This window comes from Cyphomyrmex costatus, unplaced genomic scaffold (assembly GCF_001594065.2).
Source record: "Cyphomyrmex costatus isolate MS0001 unplaced genomic scaffold, Ccosl1.0 scaffold127, whole genome shotgun sequence".
Classification (NCBI taxonomy): Eukaryota; Metazoa; Arthropoda; class Insecta; order Hymenoptera; family Formicidae; genus Cyphomyrmex; species Cyphomyrmex costatus.
This window is the reverse complement of record NW_017275249.1, coordinates 368,157-384,004: the sequence shown is the minus strand read 5'-3', so window position 1 is coordinate 384,004 and position 15,848 is coordinate 368,157. Positions and strand designations below refer to the sequence as shown.

Genomic DNA, 15,848 nt, shown 5'->3' with positions numbered 1-15,848 from the left:
CTCATAAACTTCACATTTACCTCATCATGTACAGATATTTATTTTATTAACAAAAGTATACTTATAATACCATATTATTACTAACATTGGTGCAAGATTGAAGGGAGACGGTTATCAAAAAGCTGCTTGTGAACTTTATAGGAATTGTGCTCCGTATCATGACCATGAGCAACTGTTTCTTTTCGTTAACTGATAATAGTGGCCAATCCATACAATATACAGCGTCTCCTACACTCATACTCTGTTAATAATATAAATAAAATGATTATTTCACAATAATATCAAAGAAATATCTACATTTATTTACATTATTAGCATTATGCGTATAAGGATGATTCTTTCGAAAACCGATATAACATCTCGATCTACATATATTCCTTATCTCCAATATTATTTATACTTGGCAAAAATATTCTTTAAGAAAGTATAACGATCCGCATTCTTTTGTTTTTCCATAAAGCGAACTATTGAGCTGTAGTACTAATTTCGATTTCTCGATATTTTAGAAACATCAATTTTATCGGATTTTTTTACTCTAAAACAAATATTTAAAAAATATGAAAGTAACAGATTTTTATGTAAAATATTCTCCGCTTTTTAATAATAAAAATAGTCTCAATTAATTTAAAGGACCCCGCAAAATCCTTATGGGAAATGGCTTTCGGCTAATTTTTTTAAAATATGTGTAGTTCTCAACACGTAGAACAAAAGTGTCCATGGCCCCAAAGTCCGATCACGGGTAGTTTTCGAGATACAGCTCTTTAAAGTTGGACTTTTCGTATCTTATTGCATTGTAGTGCTGGTGCAGTCGATGTCGATGTACGATGATGCTTATGATTAAAGTGGGCGTACAGATGCTTTCTTGCTTGTGTGTGTGCGTGCGCGCGCGCGTGTGTGTATGTGCGTGCGTGCGTGTGTCAGCAAAGATAAGGACCCACGGTTCGTCACTCCCGCAGTATTTTATGACTCCAAACCCTTTCTCCTGTGTGTGTATGTGTGTGTGTGTGTGTGTGTGTGTGTGCGCGTGCGCGCGCGCGCGTGCGTGTGTTGGTGTTTGCGTGCACATTATTCATGAAACACACACGTACGCGCACGCACGCACGCGCACACACACGCACGCACGCACACACACGCACACACACACACACACACACACACACACACGCACACACATAAGCAAGCAAGCATCTGTATGCCCACTTTAATCATAAGCATCATCGTACATCGACATCGACTGCACCAACATTACGCTGCAATAAGGTACGAAAAGTCCAACTTTGGAAAGCTGTATCTCGAAAACTACCCGTGATCGGACTTTGGAGCCATGGACACTTTTATTCTACGTGTTGAGAACTACAACATATCAAATTTTTAAAAAAATTAGCCGAAAGCCATTTTCCATAAGGATTCTGCGGGGTCCTTTCTTAAAAACAGTGAAAATCATAAATTTTCGAAAAAATGTGATTTGAGTGTTTTGAGTTACGCATGAAACGCATAGACTACATTACTGTTACGCAGGAAATTCTTCAGAAAATTCTCAGTGCTACCAAAGTGCTTTCAATGCGCGCATTAATTAAATCGGAACGATTTTCTATGCAGTCTACAAGCTAGATGTCTTTTCTATATAAGAGATTTATAAACGTCTACACTTCAAATGAAGTGTAAATAAGTTGATTTGTCACTGCTATCAACCCTTAAAGAAAAACAAAAATACTGGTCGTTATATTTTCTTAAAGAACATTTTCGGAGAGTACAATATCGGAGATTATAGGGCGAGATATATTGGTTTTCGAAGGAATTACCCGTAAATATCTGCATATACCTATAGGAACGTAAATACAGGGTGTAACTAAAAAAATGGAGCATACCATGAGATATAGAACAAAAATCCAAGTAGAAAAGTCCTGAATCATTTTTTGATCTGAGCTTTCAATAGCAAAGCGGAGTGGAGCTAACAAATTCACGGTGGGAAAAAGTGCAGAGCTAAAATAAATGATTTGTTTTCGTAATAAATTATCGATTTAGGATGAACTAATTGTTTATTTATTTCATTAAAATTATAATAAGCACTACATTATGCCTACATACGCACTACATACTCCACTACGCCTTGCTACGTCCCTGTTTTCCTTCTATACTCAGGCGCTAATTCGCTAATTTTAACATTGTATAACAACGAACTGAAAACTCAGATCAAAAAATGACTCAAGACTTTTCTACTTGGATTCTTGTCCTGTATTTCATGGGGTGCTCCATATACGTTTTTTAGTTACGACCTGTATATATGGAATTTGTGTGTATATATTCTTCTAAGATATAAATACACACATCTATAGACTAGTTCCAAATCTACCAAGTAAATGACCAGAGTTATTATCTTTTGAAATTTTGTAATAAATTGAGATGTACGACAATTTTCATTATATTACTAATAATAAAATATACATTAGTTTGTAGGGTATTGATAAGTTACCTTAAGAATGACTTCGTTTCCGGACCAGCAATAAATGTAAACTTGTACAAACATGCCAATGGTGTACACAAAAAAAGTTGCAGCACGAGACAATTCTGTAATATTTATTGACAGATAATACACACATGTACATAATATTAGTATGCTTGCAACGAATTGAACGAAGAGCACTTGGTTGAATATAACGTTTACCGTTTTGGCGTATCTATTAATTGCTTCATGTTAGTCTTGCATTGCTGTATGAATAAGGTAATGGTAAATGTGTAGTTGAGGGGACCCTCCTCCAATGACTTTAACCTTGACATATGTTGTCAAGGTCATAACCCTGAGTAACCTCCAACAGCTTTTAGCCGTCGCTCGTCCTTCGTTAAAAAGTTATTAACAATCATAATTTTAAAATAAACGTATTATTTCTGCTATACATGTGTGTTATATTAAGTACTATTCTACACCTTTCCCTGTTCAGAAACGTTAAACTTTCCACGCGAAGTAACTTTCACCCCCCTCTCCCCGCTGCAAAGAGTCCACACATCTTCCATGATTGTACTGTTGCTATGATTGTAGGTACTATTGGGAGAGACCTCTACCGACGGGACACACACACACACACACACACGGGCGGGTGCAAGGGGGTGGCCAAAGGCCGCCCCCCCGCACCCACACCGTCTTATTTGATGTTTCACACACACATATAATTATAGAAGTCGTATGTGTAGATACAGTATAGGCACAATAGTAGATACAGTAGTGTTTCACGTGGGTTTCGACTTTTTACGCGAAACGAGAGCTATCTCACATCACTAAATGGATTGGGCTAGGGTTAGTTAGGTTTAAGTAGACAAGTAAAATAACCGCTCTAAAAGATTGTTGGGTAAAACTTCGGAATTGCTACAGCGAGAGTTCACCCTTTCGGAAGTGCACCCGTCCTCGCTTCGTGTAGAAAGTCGGAAATCGTTAAGTTTACAAACATTATCCATAGAATCTTTTTGTAGAGAGTTTAAAGGGCTTCATTTTTGTTTGAAACTTTTTTTTGTGAAATCAATATTTTCTGAGATATGCATTAAAAGAGCGAAAAAAACCGATTTTTTTAAGCAGTTTTTTCAAAATGATGGCCAAAGTATGATTGACAGCCAAATTTTATTGTCAGATTCGTTTTCAGAAGCTAAAAATACATGGAAAAAATGTATTTGCATTAAAATTGTAAATGCTTTAGTAGCAATTCCAAAGTTTTACCATAACTTTTTAACGAAGGACGAGCGACGGCTAAAACCTGTTGAGGATTACTCAGGGTTATGACCTTGACAACATATGTCAAGGTCAAAGTCATTGGAGGGGAGTCCAATGATGGCGACATTTACTATTTTAAAACTATGATTGTTAATAACTTTTTAACGAAGGACGAGCGACGGCTAAAACCTATTGGAGGTTACTCAGGGTCATGACCTTGACAACATATATCAAGGTCAAAGTTATTGGAGGGGGGTCCCCTCAACTACACATTTACCTTGAAACAGAATTATCATCTAATAAATTAATATCGAGAGTGTTCCATTTTCAAAGTCATACCAGTTAATTTGTCAAATAACGTTGATTATTTACATTATTTTTTTACAATATACAAAAAATTATAATTGTAGGACTTTTATTATTAAATATAAATCGAAAATATTAATGGACAATTTGGAATCATTACGGAAGACAAAGCGCAATATGTTCATTAATTTCTCTTAAAAAGTTTAATTTATTACATTTATTTGAGAAAAAAAATGTCTGAACGTTTCGGCTACGCTTTTAGCCATCATCACCAGATAAATCAAAATGCTGAAGGAACCAAAGTGGTTTTGTATCATAATGTATAGTGTACATACATATAATACAAAGTTAAGTAATGCCTTCATATGTTCATAATTGGCATGTTGTTTTTTAACTTAATGGTGCACGAATCTTCAAGGGAATGCGAATATAATAAATAATATACAAACTTATTTACAACTCACTTAGAATATCATTTTAGGTACAATCTAAATTATTTGCGTCGTTTTTTAAGTCGAGACAATTAGGTTGATACTTTATATCAGGGCTTAGCGTGCAATGCAATCTTTGGCCGATTTTCCGTTTAGTTTCTTCGACTATGCTTTTAGCGTAGCTGATCTGTATTTAAAATGCGCACGAATTGATGAGATAAAGGACGGAAAACTAAGTTGAAAAATGGCCGAAAATTACCTCTGTGAAGTTGGCACCTCATTTTTAAAAAAATGAAATTTTCGACAGAGTTCTGAATGCACCCCGAAGAGTTCTGAAGTTTCTGCCTAAAATAAAAAATAGTTCCGGTGAATTAACACTAAAAATCGAAAATTAAAAATTTGGGGAGCTCTAACTTCACAAAATGCACAACGAAAAATTGCGATATCTTCTAAACTAATCTAAATCATTAGTCATAGCGCTTTAAATGCTAATAACTTTCGTCAGAACTCGTGGGGTGCTACCCAGAACAGTCGACAGAACTCCCGTAACTCTAAAAAATTTTTTCACCACGAGACTTAGAAGTTTTAAGAAAAAATAAACGAAAAATCGCGATAACTTTGAAACCGAAATTCTAACGACCATTTCTAGCACCCAGAGAGTTCAAACGAGTTATTAAGGCTTGAAGCATTAGAACTACCGCGCACCGGTTCAATAGATATGATGATCTCGTACGACAAATAAAAAAAAATTTTTTTTATCGTTACGGCAGTTTCATGGACAGTTCTAGGTAGCACCTCACGAGTTCTGACGAAAGTTCTTAATGCTCAACGCACTAGGACTAACGGTTTCAAAGTTATCGCGATTTTTCGTTTATTTTTTCTTAAAACTCTAAGTCTCGTGGTGAAAAAAGTTTTTAAGTTACGGGAGTTCTGTTGACTGTTCTGGGTAGCACCCCACGAGTTCTGACGAAAGTTCTTAATGCTCAACGCGTTAGGACTAACGGTTTCAGTGATATCGCGATTTTTGTATTAAAAAAAAAATTTTTTTTCTAACGTTACGGCAGTTCTGTTGACAGTTCTGGATAGCACCCCAAGAGTTCTACTAAAAGTTATTGGCATTTAAAGCGCTATGACTAATGGTTTAGAAGATATCGCAATTTTTCGTTGTGCGTTTTGTGAAGTTAGCATCCCAAAATTTTAATTTTCGATTTTTAGTGTTAATTCGTCGGAACTATTTTTTATTTTAGGCAGAAACTTCAGAACTCTGTCGAAAATTTCATTTTTTTAAAAATGAGGTGCCAACTTCACAGACGTCCGAAAATTGCATCGCATGCTGATGTGAGACTTATTTTATATGTGTGTACCTATATTATATTAGGTGTATCGGAAAGTTCCGTTCGTTTTTATGCAAAAAGTATGACTTTATTTAAGAAACAAAAGCTTCGCAAGCTGCCCGAAAGATGGCTAAAAGTCATAGATAACGAGGAGGATTATTTTGATAATTAAGTGTATTTTTGTTTCTAAATAAATAAATATTAAATTTCATTAAAAACGCTTTAAAACTTATTTGTACACTTAATAGATAATTTTTAATTATCTAAGCGTAATACTGGTGATGCACTCTATGACCGGTAATGACAGAAAGAGTGGAAGTATTTTTTCATATGATTTTGATGTTCTAATATTCTAGTTTTCAATTTTCTTCTGGACTAGCCCACATAAGATTACGTAAAAAAAACAACACCCCAATTGTTTATTGACATATAAAGATGTTACTTAACTTAAGTACAAAATGCGTTACGGTATGAAATCATTCATTTTTATTTATCTGCTGATGATGGCTAAAAGCGTAGCCGTAGCGTTCAAAAGATTTTTTCTCTAATAATTATAATAAATTAAATGTTTTTTTTTTTTTAATTTAAATGTCTCGCCATCATAAACATTAAAAATTATCGTTATATTAGATAATAACAATTTTTTAATGTTTAGATACAAAAAATATGAATAGCGTTTACGTGTGCAATCACATCACATGCACGTACAAGATATCAGTGACCTACGACATCAGCGATCATAAGCAACTAGAGCGGAACTGAACTGAATCGAAAAAGTCTTCTACTATTTTGCAATTGCAATAATAGTTAACAAGATATTAATTTTAAAGATAGACGAATAAACGCGTTTATCCAACCTTACTGCCAAGTAAACACACCTTCGTTCGCTCGATACACACCGCAGGCCGTGAGTCTCTAGATATCGAATATACACCTAGCGAGCGAACACTGAGCGAATTACAAACATGAAAGAGAATGTCCGGATGTTCGCATTCGCTGTTCGTTCGTTATTCGTTCCATAGGTGTACCTATACACGGCTAAATGAGTGTTCGGTGAATCGCGCACGAATTGTCTTTGATGTACCGCTTCATAAGGGAACCCAATCGAACGCGAATTGAATGTTCGGTTCTCATTCGCTTTGACATAAATCTGCTGAACGCAACCAACAAATGTTCGCATTCATTGTTCGTTCGGTGTTTGTTCGCTAGGTGTAGAGACCCTCTAACAGAGCCATAAGATGTCCAGTTTTGATTGGTCCTCTAAAAGTGGATAATTTCCACTCATATTTGAATTACTCTAACATTATCATTAATGTTATAGCGTTATATTTCGGCAATAAAAATAAAAATTGTTTTAGAATAAAAATAAATATTTTGATATTATAATATATGCAAAACATTAAAATAATAATAATTAATACATTAAAAATGGCGAATAAGAGTCAAATTACAATTTAAAATCTGAATCTAATAATTTATTCTAATATTCTATATTGCGAAGAATATCACGTAATTTTTGGCGTTTTGTCCCGGCTTCCACTACTGGACTCATCAGTAAGGTATTGTAATGGAAGCCTACCTTAGACGCCGGTGTAAGTTATTAAATCGAGATGTTATATATCGAGATGCGCGTGTCTTAACACTTGCGAGAATTTGCGAATATCGATAGACCTCTGATGGCGGGTCGACGTAATAATATTCTTCGCAATATTTATCCAAGTTAAGAAATAACGTTCTATTAATATAATGTATGTAGTTATATATTAAAATAATATATATGATAAAAAATTCCTTACATTTAATGTTTAATTAATTATAACGATTAATAAAATAAAATTGATAGGAAGGAAATTAAATACATAAAACATAAATTTAAATATTTTCTGTTCATATAACATTAATTACTTAAATTTTTGTATTGTATAACAAAAACTTTTTATATTATATAACATTATATCTCATAAATTAATTAAAAATACATTTTTATATTTTGTATAACATAAATATCGAATATTAATCCACATTCGAAATCTGTTTCTTTATTAAAAGAGAATTTTTTATACTTTAAAAAATCAAACATTTTATTTGATATTCCAGGTTTAAGTTTGAAGTCTTCCAATTTTCTCTCGTGTTCTTAAACTAGTGAACGGCTATCATGAGCGACAAGTAAGAATTCGTGCGTGAGCACTGAATACGTCCAAAGAAATTAGGTTAAGTTTAAAGAAGAAAAAGGATGGATGTATATTTCTTCTCTCTTTGTATATTCCTTTTCTCTCTTAAGATTTTGCCCACTTGCCTTAATCCGGATCTACAATAGAGTTAGATAAATGTCGATTATTCTCCTCGAATTCGTTTGTAATTGAAATGTCTTACAGCTTAAGACTTAAAACACGTATTGCAGATCCGAGGTTATGGCTAGACTCTGTTAGAGGGTCTTTAACTATAGGTCATCCTCGCTCTTTGCGATCCGCGCGCGTCATCTTGACAGTAGTAAACCAGGCGAACAAGTTTATTCGGTTATCTTTAAAAATTAATATCTCGTTAACTATTATTGCAACTGCAAAATGGTAAAAGATTTTTGGATATTTAGTTCAGTCCGCTCTACCTGCTTATGATCGCTGATGTCATAGATCACTGACATCCTGTATAAAGAGGCAATTTCAATATGTATAAAAATTCTTACTTGTAAATGCTGAGGTGATGGTGTATACATTCCGATATCCCTATTTTATCCTTATTTAACGAAGAGACTGCATTTTCTAGACATCTAATTGTTTTTTTAATCACTAATTTGTGAAGACGGCTTTCGAAAATTTCAAGCTGGGCACATGTATGTAAAAACAATCCAAAGATTAAAAAATCCGTACTGACATTTATCATAGTGGCAAGAATTATAGTTACGACTTGATGAATGGATATAATCCAAAATGCTAAAGGTACACTGTAATTAAATGGTAGCCATATTCGATAAGGAAGATAACCTTGCATTATATTTACTACTGATCCTATCGTAATGCCTGTAATAGAAGTCATCGCCAAAAGTATATTTTTTATCAAACACGATCTGTAAATATAGAAACAAAATTGTATTTCGTAAACTTTTGTATATCTATGATCAGGGAATGAAGTAATTCGTTACTTGTAGCAAAGTTACAGTTACAAATTACTCTTTTGATAACTTTACTGGTAACTGCGTTACTTTTTTTTATAGCTGTAACGGTAACATAGTTACATTTTTTAGTAACGGTAACGAATTCTACAATTACTTTCATCGTTACTTGGCACACAATTAGATACGGTTCGATTGAACACAAGCCACTTATATAGTATTTAAGGATCTTGTTTTATCGATAAAGCTTGATTAATTTTCCATGACTCATTATTCTTAATTGCATTTACGGATTTAAAAGTCCTTCTCTACAATTAAAGTATCGACAACAAAATGCAGACTGACAGCTACAATTTAATATAAAAAACGAAAGGAAATTGAAGACTTACAGTTTTGTCATCGGCTTCTGCAGTCGACTCGTCATAATATGTGTTGTATATAAGAGTTTTAGGCCTTGTATGTTTAAAATAAATAGCTATTCTAAAAAAACTTTAAAGAACAATACTATGCTTGTAGAAACAAGGTAAGGACTTTAGAATAAGAAAAGAGTCATAGAAAATTTCGTTTGTATATTACAAGTAAAGTCATAAAACTGAGCAGGAATTGTGTCTAACGATAGGTTCGATTTTGCAAGAGATGTACTTATATTGTCAATATTATGTAATTTGACATAAATTTTCTATTCTCACAATTATTTCTAAAATTTAAATCACACACCGTGTTTACAATTCTTAAAGTGAAGATATAATAGCATATATTGATAATAGATTTTTACTTTAAGGAGATTCGAGCGTTAGTCGAAATCCAATTTAGAGACTTAATTTTTTAATATGATGTAGATAAAACACTATACAAATAATCCCATAATTTGAGCAATATTGACCGTATAGATTTTTTGTAATGTCATTCTGAAATTGACCATTTTAACATAGCGTCTTATGGGAGACAGTCGTTCCGAAGTAAATAATCACCGATTTATACACACTCAGCCAACTTAAGACTTTGAAAAACTAGAATTTAACAGATAAAATATCAACAATTGTGTATAAAACAAGACAATCGGATTTGACCGTATGGATTTAAAGCTTTATTATTACAAAGTTTACCTTTACTTCATTGATCGTATTCGTAGTAACAGATAATAATAACAGACTGCGGCAACGCCGCAGTGCACAGCTGATACGAAGCCAACAAAAACAGCAATGATAATCTTTCTCCATACCATTTTCCTTTTTGTATAATACAAAATCGGTCTTTATACCGATTCTGTATTTCTCCCTTATAATTCACCATGATCGTTATAATCTGTCACTGCCCGTCACGTCGCGATAGATAATACAACGTTGCCAAGTACTCGACTTCTCGAGTCGTTGACAATACATTTGTTAATATTCTATTCACTAATAATTTACTAAGAATACGACACATAAATAATATCCACAATTTATTACACTAATATTGCGTATGATTTTGAATCACTATAATGACAATTTTTTTCAGTTCCATTTTTGAATCCAAATATATAACGCTCAATCTCTCAATAAAAATTTTGATAAAATTAACATAACTCTCTTATAAAAACTCTACATATACATATATGTGAAGCGACTTTCACTTCACCTCTCTCCTCTACTTCAGAGCGACTTTCCACGTAAAACGCCTCACCTTCTTCCCTTCCAAGGGGCGCACGACTTTCCACGCGATGCATGCGAAAAAATGTGAATAAAATATTTTTGTTGAGATTTGATCTTGAAAATGATCTGGTTGGCAATTTTCATAATTGTATTCATAATTAGCATATCAAAATGCAGTAGTTGATTGGTAAATCGACAATAAAATCGAGTGGTTCAGGTTTTCGGAACTTATTCATAACGTTTGGAAAAGTATAATATTTATAAAAGTATAATATTTATAAAAAGTTTTTCTTAATTAAGCAAAATAGAAATATTTATTAATTTTTAAATATGTAGCAATGATAATTTAAAAACATAATATCGACAAAATTTAACACTAATTGTAAGTAAAAGATTTTCTGGCTAAAGTTTCAACATACGTCAATGTTAATTGAATTATTTGTTCTGTATATCAGTACGCTAATTAAATTATTGCGATGATACTTTGTGCGAGTTATAGTACTAAGGTTTTATTGTAAAATCATTCTAATTATACTGTTTTACCTGATAAACATCTCAAATTTTGTTTTTATCGCTACTTCATCCTCATCTCGAGGTTTAAACGGCGTCTCCATCAATATTTTCACCAAGTTAATGATCGCATTCCGACGTATCACAACAATAGTCGCTTTACAACATACAGCAACAATACTCAGGAACATTAGAGTATTAGTAGCAAAATCGTCGATATTATCAACAATAAGAACTATATCCATAAATTGAGTTACTAACAAAAAATATTCCGAGAATATTACCGTAAAGGTAAAGACATTATACAACAGTTTTGCACTATTTGATGACCACTCATTAGGTCGCCACATACCACAAAGATTATATATTAAAAAATTTAGAGAAAGTATTTGCATATTTAGACCTCCCTTTTACCTCCTCCTTTACGAATAATTTATTGATACGCACACAAATGTCTTTTCTCTGTGTAAAATATCTAAAAAAAAATTTACAACACATTGCGAAAAGTTTTTTTTTCTTGAATAGATGTACCAAATTTAATATCCGAATATCCATATGTAAGATATATAAGATATGTAAGATCCGTATTTAAGAAAAAATAAATTTAGTACAGAAAACAATATAATATTTTTTGTAAAATATTCTGGATTTATGTAATTAATGTTCATAAACTGTTTAAATTATTTAATATTGAATGTTAATGTCTCCGATAAGTTTGATTTACTTAACGCATCGTGTTACAATGTTATTTTATGTATAATATTATCTCGGATTAAGATTTGAACGATCTCATGTAACTGTAATACGATATCATTCATATGAATATAATTATAGATGTATAGATATAAGCATTTATTGCGCACCTCTTTCAGAATATCGTTTCTTAAAATTCTAGTTATTGTTACAACAAAATTAACAAATATTGCAGACAAATGTTGCATAAAATTTTTCTCTATTACGATTAATAAACTTCATTTAAATGTAACCGAGCACGTCTTGTGGCAGACTATATGTATAGTCTTACTTCAACTTCTTAACCGTAGTATCATTAATAACAGTCATTAAAAAATCGACATAAAGTCAATTAGACGTTTATTGAAGGGAGTACGTTCTTTTCCGCTTCTGAATAAATAATATAATTATAAAAGTTTTCTTATTTGCAACCATCGATGGATGTCTTACAACCATGCACATTGTAGTTGTGGTCTCATCAAATAAAATATTTGTATATCTTCATCAGAATTGAGTGAAAGATATATCGTATATCTCTAAAAGCCTTATTTTGTTATATGAAATAAGAGATAATGTGCAATGTAGGCATTGTACATTAATCCTTTGAAGAAATCCTTAGAAAATGAAATTTTCTAAATTACTTTGTAAAAAAAGTAATTTATAGAATATTTCGTTTCCTAAAAATTTTTGTAGTCGCTGAATTTGATTCTATCATCAGAATTCTAAAATTTAAATTCAAATATATAATTATATTCTGATTATTGTAAAACTCGGTTTTAGAATATTCTTGATATTAAGTTTGAATATAGCCTGAAAGTATCAACTTTTAAAAGGGTAGTAATTTGCATGATCTATTGTCATATAAGACTCATAATTAGAATTTAAAATTCAGTTTAGAAATAAATTATTATCTATTTGCTTAGATTGATGAGCTTCAAATAAAGCAAAACTAGAAACTTGATGTTACTTCCAAATTTCTTAGAATCAAGATTTATGATAACTTGATAATTTTTACAAAACTCTATTTGCGCGTGGTACCATCTTGAATTTATTAATTCAACTTTTTTTATTTGAATACATTAATTTTGTCCATAGGACAAGTTCCATAAAAATTAAAAGCAAGGAGTTTATAAAATAAAGTAAAGAATGATATAGTTTTGCTGGTTAACTTCTGAAATAAGTCAAAATAGGCACTTAATATTGATTTCTAAATTAATTTTATAGCACTGTGTGCCGTAAACTCGCGCTTACCGCACCCTTTTCCGTGTCGTAAGTGGCACTTTCTGGCACGGCGATAGCGTACGACACCGAAAAGGGTGCGATAACCTCGAATTACGTCACACGTGCTACAAAATAGTATACGATACGCGGATCCTAATGTGGCGCCTCATGCGTATCCGCCCAAAAGGAACGGAGTTTTATGTTGGCAGCTGCGACTATGTAATGTACTCTCTTCTCTTGTAACCGGTCAACCAGTTAAGTTCTCAATAAAGACTATAGTACTCTGGACAACGTATTAGTAGTGATTAACCTACATTGGTGACCCCGACGTGATCTCGTCAGACATAGCACGGTCCAGATCGTCAGAGATATTGGTTTCGGATTTGTCGCGTACCCGCGAGTTACATTAAGCGGGCGCGCGACGAATTCCGTTGTTACAGAGTCAGCCATTACGGCATCATCGCGTCAGCAGAGCTCGATAATTCAGCACGACAGGATAAATTGTAGAGTTGGACTGCGTAACCTAGACGTGGATCTCAGCCCGTGGCAGCGATAACCTCTTTGTGGTTCTAGAACATACGCCGGCAGGACTCATCGCAGCACGCAGAAGAAAATTTGCGTCAAGTTATTTCGCGCATGCGTAGCGTGTAAGTAGGCACATTGTTCATTGTTAGTGTACCGGTAGTTTCGTCAACAATGACCGAAGAAACTGTTCGCATAGAATCCTATCGCGTCCCGAAAATTCCGCCCTTCTGGCGAAATGCCCCTGAGGCATGGTTTATACAAATTGAAGCGTCGTTCCGTGTCGCTAACATTACGGTGGAACGTACTAAAGTCGATTACTTTCTGACAGGGGTCGACCATGAAGTAGTCACGAACATAACCGATTTAGTGGTTATGAATCCTCCCCCCGAGGACCTATACAAACGAATTAAAGAGCGTATCTTATCCGTTTATGCGGTCTCCGCTGAGACTCGGTTACGGCAATTAAAAGGTCAAATAAATAGTGACCAAAAGCCGTCACAATTGTTAAATCACATGAGAAACCTCAGTAACGGCCAATGTAGCGATTCGGTATTGAAATCATTATTCTTAGAACAATTACCGGAAGCGCACAAAGCTATTTTAGTTTCATCAAATGAATCTGATTTGTCGAAGTTAGCGGAAATAGCCGACAAGCTGGCGGACTTAAATAACGCGTCATGCAGTGCAGTCGCAGTACCGTCAGATAAAACAAATCCCCAAGTCGACGCCAGTTCAACGAATATCGAAGAAAAGTTATCAAAATTGACTAAACAGTTAGCGTCTTTAAGCAAGGAAGTAACAAAACTTCGGCGACGTCGCTCCTCGTCCCGCGGCCGATCGCGCGATCTTTCGCCTAAAAAAGGAAAACTAAATCCCCATACCCGCGCGGAGACGGCCGGGTCTAGGGGGGCTTTACAAAGCCGCCTCCATGTAACCGACCGGAAATCTGGTCAGCGTTTCCTTATCGATACGGGCGCAGAAATTTCTCTACTACCAGCTTCCGTTCGCGAAAAACAAAAACCGTCATCGTTTAAGTTATTTGCAGCGAACGATTCCACAATCGATACGTTCGGCGTTCGTCGCATCACGTTAGATTTAGGTCTCCGTCGACCGTTGTCATGGAGATTTCGCATAGCTGCTGTACCAACGATAATAATCGGTGCAGACTTGTTAAAAGCTTATAAACTAGTAGTATACTTACATAAACATCGACTCATAGATAACGTTACGAATCTTCATGTATCGGGTAAAGTACGCAAAATTCCCGAAAGAAGGATCTCAACAGTCAAACTCGACTCCAAGTTTTCGGAGATTTTAGCCGAATTTCCAGAGATAACGGGCGTAAATCAACAAATTTTTCCTACACTGCGAGAAGTCGAGCATCATATAATAACTACAGGCCCGCCAATCGCAGAACGTCCTCGCCGGTTGCCACCGGATAAGTTGAAAGCAGCAAAAGCTGAATTTAAATTTTTAATGCAAGCAGGTATTTGTAGGCCGTCGAATAGCCCTTGGGCTAGTCCTATCCACCTCGTTCTTAAAAAGTCAAACGAGTGGAGAGTTTGCGGTGACTACCGCCGATTAAACGCGATCACTGTTCCTGATAAATACCCGATTCCACATTTACACGATTTCTCGGCTAACCTTCTGGGAAAAAAAATTTTTTCGTCACTTGATCTGCGAAAAGCTTATTATCAAATCCCAATAGCTGAATCAGACGTGCCGAAGACAGCAGTTATTACCCCTTTCGGTCTATTCGAGTTCCTCTCGATGACTTTCGGTCTCCGTAATGCTGCGCAAACTTTTCAAAGATACATTCATAGAGCGTTAAGAGATTTAGATTTCGTTTACGTTTATATAGATAATATCCTCGTTGCATCCTCGTCTGAAGAGGAACACGAAACGCACCTCCGCTTAGTTTTTCAAAAACTTAAGGAATTTGGGCTATTTTTAAACGCCTCCAAATGTACTCTTGGAGTAAAAGAAATAATTTTTTTAGGGTATCTAGTAAATGGTGAAGGCATAAAACCGACACATGAAAAGATAGCAGCCATTAGGGACTTCCCCAAACCTCGCACAGTCGTCCAATTGCGAAGATTCTTGGGAACTCTAAATTTTTACAGGCGTAGCCTCCCCCAGGCAGCACAAACTTTGGCTCCTCTACATAAATATTTAGAAAACTCCCACAAAAACGATAAACGAGAAATTAAATGGTCCCCTGAAGCAGAAGCCGCATTTGCAGCGGCAAAATCGAAGTTAATTAATGCGACTCTACTCACGCATCCATCAACTAAGGCAGAAACTCGTGTGGTCTCAGACGCGTCAGATTTCTTTTTAGGAGCGTCA

At 34.4% G+C, this 15,848-nt stretch overlaps 1 protein-coding gene across 1 annotated transcript in view; it reads right to left on the bottom strand.

Annotated features, from left to right (window-relative positions):
• Positions 1 to 11,419, bottom strand: part of LOC108782427 (uncharacterized) — a 109,430-nt gene extending 98,011 nt beyond the window's left edge. The window contains 4 exon segments of the mRNA XM_018550706.1: positions 82 to 241; positions 2,474 to 2,678; positions 8,455 to 8,835; positions 11,058 to 11,419. Coding sequence (XP_018406208.1) covers positions 82 to 241; positions 2,474 to 2,678; positions 8,455 to 8,835; positions 11,058 to 11,419 — 1,108 coding nt within the window.
• Positions 11,420 to 15,848: the final 4,429 nt, after the last annotated feature.